General features: G+C 60.2%; 1 protein-coding gene across 1 annotated transcript; it reads right to left on the bottom strand.

The window, feature by feature from the left end:
* Positions 1-8,441: 8,441 nt before the first annotated feature.
* NPW (neuropeptide W) lies at positions 8,442-10,794 on the bottom strand. Its single transcript, XM_038151366.1, has 2 exons — positions 10,044-10,794; positions 8,442-8,851 (listed from the first exon to the last, which is right to left on the bottom strand). The coding sequence occupies exons 1-2, from the start codon at positions 10,443-10,445 to the stop codon at positions 8,816-8,818; spliced, it is 438 nt and encodes a 145-aa protein (XP_038007294.1). The 5' UTR covers positions 10,446-10,794; the 3' UTR covers positions 8,442-8,815.

Raw genomic sequence — 10,794 nt, 5'->3', positions numbered from 1 at the left:
GGGCCGGGGCTGGGGCTGCGGCCGGCGGAGGGAGCGGGGCAGCGGCGGGGCTCGGGGCCGCGGCCGGGGCGATGCGCAGCTCGGCCATGCTGCGGCTGCCCCGCGGCACCGGGAGCGCGGCGGGCGGGGACGGCGGCGGGACGGGAGGGGACGGGGCGGAGCCGCAGCGAGGGACGGGGAGGGACCGGCACCGGAACCGAGACCGGCACCGGCACCGGCACCGAGACCGACACCGGCACCGGAACCGAGACTGACACCGGCACCGAGACCGAGACCGATAACGGCACCGAGACTGACACCGGCACCGGAACCGAGACCGACACCGGCACCGAACCGAGACCGACACCGGCACCGAGACCGAGACCGACACCGGCACCGACACCGAGACCAAGACTGACACCGGCACCGAGACCGACACCGGCACCGGAACCGAGACCGACACCGGCACCGAGACCGAGACCGACACCGGCACCGGAACCGAGACTGAGACCGATAACGGCACCGAGACTGACACCGGCACCGGAACCGAGACTGACACCGGCACCGAGACCGAGACCGGCACCGGAACCGAGACCGACACCGAGACCGAGACCGACACCGGCACCGGAACCGAGACTGACACCGGCACCGGAACCGAGACTGACACCGAGACCGAGACCGATAACGGCATCGACACTGGCACCGAGACTGACATCGGCACCGGCACTGAGACCGGCACCGGCACTGACACCGACACCGACACCGGCACCGAGACCGGCACCAACGGCTGATGGAGCCCCGGGGCCAAAACCCTCTGAGCAGCAGCGGTCTGGTGGATCCCTGTGGCACAGTGTGCCCAGAGAAGCTGCGGCTGCCCCTGGAGCCCTGGAAGTGTCCCCAGGTCGCACAGGGCTTGGAGCAACCTGGGATAGTGGAAGGTGGCCCTGCCCGTGGCAGAGGTGGCACTGGATGGATGGCACTGGACCTCTAAGTCCTTTAAGGTCCTTTCCGACCCAAACTGTTCCAGGATTGGATGGCTCCTGGTGGGGAAAGGCTCCGGCTCCATCCGGGCTGACCCTTGGAGAGGCCACCTGGGTTTCACCTGGGCTGAGTTTGTTGAGTGAACACAGATCCCCATCTTCACCTTTCTGCATTCCTCCTCTTCATTTCCTTGAAATCTTTTACAAGGAGGACACGACCCAGAGCAGCTGTCACAGTGATGCCCTGAGTGTCACATTCCTTTGACACAGGTTCTCAGGCCTTCTTCTGCAGCTTCTCCTTCCTCAACAGCTTTCCTGCCAGATTTTACAGGGCTGGAGCAAACACAGCAGCCAGCTGGAGGCTGGAAATAAAGGCTCCAGAAATTAATATTGATCTACTTTTAATGTGTAGTTTGCTTAAAAAAACCTCCTTCCACTGCAGTTAGGCATAAATTCACCCTTAAAAACCCTGGGACCAAAACCATGCTTGGATATATTTGAAAAATCTCTCATTATTTACCTCTGCCAGTCCTTGCCCCCTCATTCCCTGCAGGCAGTGTGGCGCTGGGAGCTGCAGAGCAGGGGCTGGGTGGGGGCACTGGCTGCTGTCCCTTGGCGTGTCTGTCCCTGTGGGGTGGGAACGGGCTCAGCCCCTGGCTCCAGACACACGTGGCAGCTGTGAGGTCCCTCCAGGAGGATGTGATGTTCCCCCAGGAGGATGTGATGTCCCCAAAGGAGGATCTGATGTCCCCCAGGAGGATGTGATGTCCCACCAAAATTGGAGCTGATGTTCCTCCATGAGGATGTGATGTCCCACCAGAGTTGAATCTGATGTCCCACCAAGACGATGTGATGTCCCCAAAGGAGGATGTGATGTCCCCAAAGGAGGATGTGATGTGTGTCCCACCATGAGAATGTAATGCCCCCCTAAAGTTGGATCTGATGAACCACCAAAGGAGAATGTGATGTCCCACCAAGGGAGGATGTGATGTCCCCCCAGGAGGATGTGATGTCCCCAAAAGAAGATCTGATGTCCCACCATGAGGATGTGATGTCCCACCGTGAGAATGTGATGTCCCCCCAGGAGGATGTGATGTCCCCAAAGGAGGATCTGATGTCCCACCAAGAGGATGTGATGTCCCCAAAGGAGGATCTGATGTCCCCCCAGGAGGATGTGATGTCCCCCCAGGAGGATGTGCTGTCCCACCAAAGAAGGCTGTTTTGGTTCCCCCAGTGGCGGTGCTTTGGCTCCTCCACTGCCTGTGTCACCCCAGCAGTGCTGACCTCAGCACAGGATCCTGTGACCCAAGAGGAGAGCAGAGAAACTGAGACCGTTTTATTTGCTGTACAACACAGCTGCTCCCCTGAGCCTCTTTGTGGAGTCCTGAAGCTTTTTATCGGGCTAGAGGAGTGCGAATAATTGATTTTTCCACTCACTGGCTAAACCAAAATGCTGGAGGCAAGGGGGGAGGAGAAGGAATTGTTTCAAGTTTATTTGAACCAAAAAGTTTTTCTTTTGATTCGGCGCAATAAAAACACAGTGGGAGAAAATCTTTCGGGTGGTCAGAGTAAATATTTTAACCCTTTTGAATATCTTTTTGAAAGCATTGGGAGCATAAAAAGATAATGAAACAGAGAGGAAATATTTCAAAAAGGGGGGGAACAGTTTAATTTTTTTAAATGCTCTTTTTCAAGCACAAGCGTTTTCTCAAGTGTGCCCTGGATTTATTGATTTTTTTCAACCTCAGTGTCTGCAAAAAGCATTCTTTCCCCCAAAAAACCCATCTGTTTATTGTAGAGAATGTAGAGGACTTGGTAGAGCCCTGACTCAGCACTGGATCTTTGCCTGAGCACCTTGTGATCCTAAAATAAAACCTTTATTTCGTGATCCCTCTACTTTAGGAGCTGTGGTTGTGCCCCTGGCACGCAGCTCTGGGCTGTACTGCAGGAAATCCTGCATTTTCTCCCTGCAGCTGATAGAGAAGGAGCTGGAAGGAACATTAAAATACAGCGTGCAAAGGTGATCCTTACCAGGTACAAAATCCCTTTGGTTCTCCCCCTCCTGCCTTTCCCCATCCTCCCAAGTCTCGCTGAAAACAAAACGAGAGAGCACAGCGAGGTTCCTGCAGCCTGGAATGGCAGAGCCTGGGGTAAATCCAGCAGATCCTGCTCAGGAAGAAGTTTTCCGTTTAAATTTCTGCGTCTAAGTCCGGACTGGGCCTGCCTGGAGGCAGAGGCAGTGCAGGGGCCTGTGAGCTCAGTGGCTTGGAAGGGTTTGGGGCTCCTTTTGGTCGACATCTGCTTCCAATTCCCTCCCTGCTCTCGGCTGAGCAGTGACAGAGAATCCCACCTGTGTCCTGCTCTGTCTGCTCTAGGCCTGATGCTGTTGCAACACTGATTTAAAATGCAGGTGCTGGGAAGACTTTCTCAGTTACAGAAATCAGTCACCCTCCAGGCTCCCGGGCAGCTCCAAGTGGGGATTTTGGGAGCCCACAAAGTCCATCTTCATTCAGAAACTGGAAATCCTCAGCTGACCCCCCAAGCCTGCTCAGTTGGGTTTGTTCCTGAGGCAGGGGGAGGGTTTTTGAGGAGCTCTTGAGGAGGAGGATGGTGATGATGGAGCCACTGGGCTGTGCCAGGGCTTCCAGAGGGCTGGGAGGTTTTCCCGCCAGGAAAAAGAACCTGTGGGTCCTTCTGCACTCACATTGCTGAGATGCCAAGAGCCCCGTGTCTCACTCGTGGCTCCGTGAGTGACTTTGGGCAGATCTGGTGGCATTTCTATGTCCCCCCAGCCCATCCCTGTCCCGGGATGTTGGTCACTCCTTTGAGCTCATCCTGCTTGGGGCTGGGAGCTTTGCTGGCCGAGGGCTGGGCTGGACACAGCTCCTGGCTCTCCTGGTTCCTTCCCAGCCGTGGGAGCTGCTCTTCCTCCTGCTCAGCCTCCTCCTCCTCGCCAGTGCCGGTGTTTATCCACATTCCAGCTTTCCACCCCGCAGCTGGAGCTCGCCAGGCTCCACTTCCAGCACTCCCAGCACCTTGTGCTGGCCGTGCAGGGAGCTGTGCCCGAGCTCAGGGCTGCTCCTGGTGCTGCTGATCCCTGCTGGGAGGGCAGAGCCCGCTGCAGTGACCAGCTCTAACTGGGGATAAATGAAGTCCTGGGATTTCCCACTGGCTCAGATGCTCCGTGCTCGTTCCTCCCTTGTTTCACCATCACTCAGCGTGGGGCTGCCGGGCCTGGCTGCTCCCAGGGGATGATTTCCAAGGGGATGATTTATTAGTGCTGCTGGAGGAGCTAGGAATGAGAGGAGAGCTCATAAAAAACACCATCCCATTTTCCCTGAGCCTCTGTGTGTGGCACTATTGAGCTGTAAACATTTCCCAGGTTAGATTGATGGGGATAGAAGGAGAACCGATCATTAGCAGGATTAATTACAGGTTTTGTGGGTTGTGAAAGTCCGGAAAGTTCAGCCACGCTGCTGAGAGCCGGGAGATCCGTCTTGCACAAGCTGGCAGCTCCTTTATTGTCTGCAGGAGGTGGCAGAGCTGTGGGAGCTGAGCTGTGGGAGCTGAGCTGTGGGAGCTGAGCCGAGCCGAGCTGTGGGAGCTGAGCCGAGCCGAGCTGAGCTGAGCCGAGCTGTGGGAGCTGAGCTGAGCCGAGCTGAGCCGAGCTGAGCCGAGCCGAGCTGAGCCGAGCTGTGGGAGCTGAGCTGAGCTGAGCTGGAGGGGCCGGTGCTGCCGGCTGCTGTGCAGGCTGAGCTGGCCACGGGCCCAGCCGGGCTGGCCACACCTGAGGCTCCGCGTGGGAATTCCAGGGACGCTGCTCCCACAGCCCAGCGTGAGCCGCCCTGCTCCACACCCAGAGTCCCCGTGGGACAGACACCCGGTGCCTCTGCCAGGCAGGACACGCCTTTCCCTGCAGGAGCTGGGATGTGTCTGCTGGCTTCAGCAAAGCCCCATGGATAATGCAGCTCCAGAGGGAATGACTGGGTCCTGAGGAGGCTGGTGCTGGCACAGCTCATTCCCTGAGCTGGTGCTGCCGGTGGTGTCACACTGGCATGTCACCGTGCCTGCCAAAGCAAGGGCATGGATGTCACAGCGGCGCTGCCTCTGGGGCCCTCTGTCCCTGTGAGTGCTCATCCTCAGCAGCATTCACTCCAGAGACAACCAGTCCTGGAAGCATCCATCCCCATAAGTGCCACCTGCCCCTGGTGACACAGGTCCCCTCTGCCCCTGGTAGCACAGGTCCCCTCTGCCCCTGGTGGCACAGGTCCCCTCCGCCCCTGGTGGCACAGGTTCCTTCTTCCCCTGGTGGCACAGGTCCCCTCCACCCCGGTGGCACAGGTTCCTTCTTCCCCTGGTGGCACAGGTCCCCTCTGCCCCTGGTGGGTCCCCTCTGCCCCTGGTGGCACAGGTTCCTTCTTCCCCTGGTGGCACAGGTCCCCTCCGCCCCTGGTGGCACAGGTCTCCTCCCCCCCTGGTGACACAGGTCTCCTCTGCCCCTGGTGGCACAGGTCCCCTCTGCCCCTGGTGGCACAGGTCCCCTCCGCCCCTGGTGGCAATGTGCCCGTGGCAGCTGAGCTGCCCAACGCAGAGCGGGCACTCCCCAAATACAGCCCTGTGTACGCTCAACATGGGGGTGGCACCTGCAGCTGGCAGGGCCAGGGGACACCTGAGGGGCCTGCAGGGGGGTTCTGACCCAGCATTTCCCCTTGGGCTCCCCAAATACAGCCCTGGGCTGCTGCAGCTCAGCTGGGGCCATCGGTGTCAGGGTCTCTAAGCCACAGCTGTTTGTCAGTGCTCTGGACACCCTGGAGACAGAGGTGCTGTCACCTCCTGATCCCTGTAGCTCCTGCCCCTTATCTCCAGCGCCCATCAGTTCTCTGGCTGGTGGGATGGGAGGGATGGGAGGGATGGGATCCTGGCAGAGCCCAGCTCAGCAGCAGGTCCTGCGGCCCAGGGCCACTTGGGGCCATTGCAGGGACCATCCAGGACAGCCAGCTCCGTGCAAGGGATTTCCACCCACAGCCACAGATGTGCTCAGTCCTGGCCTGCGTCCCTGAGGAACAGCTTCTGAGCAGAGCCGACGGTGGAGGAAATTCCTGGGGGAGTTTTCTTCCTCCTGGTACCCGCCGGGCCCATTGTGTGTGCCCGGGCCTGCCCAGCGTGAGCTCACAGCAGCTCCCCCGGGCCGGCCGGTTCCTGCCCGGCCTCTGCCCTTCCCAAAGCCCCCACTGGCTGCTGCTGCTCCCCTGGGAGAGGCCAGGCAGCCGGGAAGGAAAGGGAGCTGCCCCGGCTTGGGGTGGGACATCTTCCTGCCCGCCACAGCCTCTGGGTCTGGAGCAGCACGCGTCCGCTGGCACCGGGGAGCCGCGGGCATCGCCAGCCCCTCTGCGCCCACAGAGTGCCAAGGCAACCTAGGGCATGGACCCGGGCCACATCCAGCTCCAGAGCCCACCTGTGCTGCGTGGGCACCCCGAGCCTCATGCCGGGGCTGCCCAGATCCACGCTCGGGGCAGGGGGACGGCAGAGAGCCGGAGCGTCCGTCCCTTCCAGGACCTGCGGCCTTGGCTGGGGCCGCGCAGGCAGAGGGGACCCACGGGGGCAGCTCCCTGCTCTGCAAGGGTGCAGGGATGGGGACGTGGTGGCAGGGCTCGTCCCAGCCTCCGTGGTGAGCACAAGAGGGCCTGGGGAAGCCGCCAGCTGCCGCTGCTCGTGGCACTCCTGGTGGCACCTCCTGTCCACCGCCCCACAGCCTCTGGGACACGGTGGGAGGGAAGGGGTGATTTGTGCCCCTGGCACCTGGGGGGTTCTGAACCCTCCCATCCCAAAGTTCCACCGGGAATTGACCTCCTTGGCTGCAGTTTTCCCTGCACAGCTGCTCTGGGGGATGGGGAAGCACCAGGACCCCAATGGGGCCAGGGCCGAGGTGCTGCTGCAGCTCCGGGCCTCTCCACGCTCCTCTCTAAAGCTTTTGTCCCCTCACTCTGCTCCCAGCTGTCAATCCCAGATGTTGGCACTCCCCCTGAGCATCCCTGTGGCTGCATTTCATTTCGGAGCATTGGCTGGGGCCTGGGCAGGACTCCCTGGGGACATCCCAAGCCCTGGGATCCCGCTGGTCGGGGCACGCAGCCCCTCGGAGCAGGGGATGTGATGGGGAAGAACGTGGGATCTCCCTCAGGACCGGCCTCTTGAAGGGATCAGATTAACATCCATTAGGGATGGCTGGGTCCTGCCCTGAGGTGGCAGGGTAATTAAATGCCTTTTTTAGCTTCCTTCCTTTTTATTTGGCTCGTTGACCCCCAGGGAAGGCCCAGATGTCTCCAGAGAAACAGCAGTGCAGAGGAAATTATTTTACAGCCCTGGTGGGGAATCAGCTCGAGCTCTACAGGAAAAATGATTTCCCGAGGTGAGGAGTGAAGGGTTTGTGGTTTTTAATGAATGTCTCGCTGGGTTCACTCCAGCACCTGGCACATCCAGTGTTTGCTGCCAACAGATGAGGGTCTGTCATCCCCCCACCCTTCACCCCCTGTGCACCCTCCTGTTCAAAGCAGAGCTTTACCTGTTCCGCCTCATTTTATCCCTTCTCTTCCTGGAGGAATTGGCCTCGTGGCCACTCCAGGGGCTGCTGGCTCCTGCCAAGGATGGATTCAAGTGCAGCAATCGTGTCTCATTGTGCCCATCCCAGCACCGTGCCATCGAAGGGCAGGAGTTGGAAAATCATGGGAGGGGGGAAGGAGAGGGGGACATGGAGGAGAAACTGATGGGGAAACAACTGGGAGAGAATGATCCTCCATGGGTTTCAGCCCCCAAAACCCTCCCCTGTGAGGGGTGACAGAGCCCTGGGGTGAGGGGAGCGTGGCAGGGAGGGCTTGGCCTGGCCTGGCTCCCCTGACAAGCCCCAGGAGGGGATTTTCCTTCCAGACCCCAGCCAGAGGCAGCACAAACCTTGGCAGGAGCAGGGGGTTCATCTAAAAGGGGTGGAAATGGTTCTTTCTGTCAAATTTCCTGCAAAATCCCCTGGCAGGTTAAAGCTCAGCAGTGCCAGACTCAGCCCCCCAAACCTCAGTTTTCCCTAAATCCCAGATCCCACCCACTCCAACACCCCTTCCCCACGTGCTCCTGCCCAGCCCTCAGGCTTCTCCCTGTTTTAATGGGGATTGACATTTACTTCCATCAGTGGGAATATACAGAAATTAAACCCTAAAACACAAGCAGAGCAATGAGCTTTTGTACAGCCCAGTTGAGAAAATATCCCAAAATTTTGTCATCTGAGTTGGCACTTGGCCTGGCAGTACTCCCCGACAGGCAGTAAAAGAGATTTACTGTAAAACTGCAGAAAAAAATTTGTCAAGGAGTTAAATCATGTCAGAAAAATCTGGGAGTGACCCAGCTGCTGACGTGTCAGCCCCGTGCAGAGCCGGACCGGGTTTTGCTCTCAAGAAAACCCCACCAAGACCCTGCAGCAGCACCAGGAAGCCAAAGTTTCCTTTGATCACATCTCATTTTAATGAGGGCAGGTTCTGAGGAAGCGAACATGTTTCTATCAGATTGCAAACAAGACAGTACAGAAATGTAAAAAAAATAAACAAAAATAAATATCTCCCCTGTTTCTTTCTCCCCGAGTTCATGGCGCAGGGCTGACCTGGAAACGAGATGGATTTGCTGCTGCGGCTGGGCAGCGGCCGTGGGAAATCAGTGAGAAATCAGAGTTTTGGGATGTCACTGTCTGTGTGGTTTCAGAGAGGTCAGAGTACCCGGAGATCCAGCGAGGAGACCTTCCCTGCCTGCCAGGTGAGCAGGTCCCAGCTGGGGCAGCCAGCGCTCCTCTGGCACAGGAAGCATCTCCACCGCGTCTGTCAGCGGCTCAGAGCCAGGTCTTCAAGCGGGAAGAGCTGGAAGGAGAAGAGGGATTGGGTTATTTTGGAGCATCCAGTTCCAGCACCACCTCCCTCCCCACGTGGGACCCCGTTTCAGTGTTTAAACCACAGCTCCATTCACAAGTTTCATTCAATCTCCTCCTCCACAGGCTGAGATCTGACCTGCAGATTCCCTTTCTGCCTCCGTGCGTGCAGATAAACCCCACTCAGATAAACCCCACTCAGATAAACCCCACTCAGACCCGAATTCCAGGTTTGGACCTGCCCACAGGGTTCCCAGTGGGAATTTGGCTGGGAAATCAGAGGGATGCAAGGGTGTACCCAGGTCAGAGCCTGCGGTGCCCAGGACAGCACAACGTATCCAGGGCTGAGCTGACCTGTCTGGGCTTTCCCAGAATGATTCTTATCCCAGACTTCCTCCAAAAAAATGAAGTGGGGGAGGAATACAGCTACATGTTTCAGGGGCTGATCCAACAGCTAAAAGCCTCGGTGGATTTCAGCTGGATGTTGGCTCCAGCTTTACATAAGAGGAAAGAAATGTAAAGCCTGGAGCCGGCCCCGAGGCAGTCCCACGCAGCCTGGCTGAGCCCCGAGGGGCAGGAGAAGGGTCCTGAGCAGGGGAGGGCCGTGCTGGGAGCATCCCGGATTCATCGGGCTGCCAGCTCCATGGAGACCCCACGGATACCCGTGGATACCCGAGGATACCCCAGGGACACCCCTTGGGCATGGGCAGCTCGGTCCCACAGAGCGCAGGTTTGTGATGCACCAAACAGGGAACACAGAAATCCTACAGTACTGGAATGGTTCGGGTTGGAAGGGACCTTAAAGATCCTCCAGTTCTGCGCCCTGCCACGGGCAGGACAATTTCCACTACACGAGGTTGCTCCAAGCCCTGCCCAACCTGACCTTGGACACTTCATCCAGATCTTTTTCTTCCCTACAGGCAGAGTGCAGCCCCTACAAACACGCACTTACCTGGCGATGCCCCTCCAAGGTTCCCTGCGCCCCAATTTCCCGATGAAACCCCATCAAAGCTCCACACTCCTCATGACCTGGTGACCCCCCAGCACCCGCGGAGTGACCGCAGGACTCCGCACCCCGCGGCTGGATCGCGCCCCTCGAGCATCCCGGAGCCCCGCGGACCGACCGCTCCCCCCGGATCCCCCGGATCCCCCCGGCAGCCCCTCTCCCGTCGGGCCCGCGTTACCTGAGGCTGCCGGGGGCCGGGCGGGGGTCGTGCGGGGGCCGGGCGGGGGCCGCCCCAGCCCCATCCCCGGCGGAGCAGGCGCTGCAGGAGGCGCCCGGGGCCGGGCGGCGGCGGGGCCGGGGCGGCGCCCGGGGGGCTCTCCCCGGCGGGGCGGTCCGGGGTGCCGGGGGAGCTGTCCCCGGTGGGGGTCTCGGGGTGCCGGGGGGGCTCTGCCGGCAGCTCCCGCCGCCAGAGGTAGGGAGAGCGGCGGACCCCCATCAGCAGCCCCGAGGCGCGCCCCACCGTGTGGTACCGGGGGCTGGCGACGTGCTTGTACCAGGCGCCCGCCGGGGCGGCCGGCAGCATCAGCCCCAGCAGCACCAGGGCCCCCCAGGCGCCCCCCGACAGCTGTCCCCTCGCCATGGCGCGGGGCACGGTGCGGGCAGGGCTGTGCCCCGGGCACCCCAGCGACGGCTGCCCCGCTCCCGCGCCCCGCCGGTTTATAGCGCCGTCGGGAGGGGCCCCGCGGCTCCGCCCCGGCAGCCCCCGGCCGCCCTCCCCCGGCAGCCCCCCCTCGGGATGCCGGCACCCTCCTCATGGCCCCCAGCGTCCTCCGAGCATCCCCGAGCGTCTCCCTGCGAGCCGCAGCATCCCGCGCGTCCGTGAGCATCCCCCTTGCTGCATTTCGCATCCTCCCCATGGCCCCGAGTATCCCCGGAGCATCCCCCTGGAACCCAGAGCAACCCGAGCGTCCGTGGGCATCCTCCCTGGA

This window comes from Motacilla alba, chromosome 14, assembly GCF_015832195.1.
Source record: "Motacilla alba alba isolate MOTALB_02 chromosome 14, Motacilla_alba_V1.0_pri, whole genome shotgun sequence".
NCBI classification, from domain to species: domain Eukaryota; kingdom Metazoa; phylum Chordata; class Aves; order Passeriformes; family Motacillidae; genus Motacilla; species Motacilla alba.
Note: the sequence above shows the minus strand (reverse complement) of the source record. Positions and strands in the feature narration are given on the sequence as shown.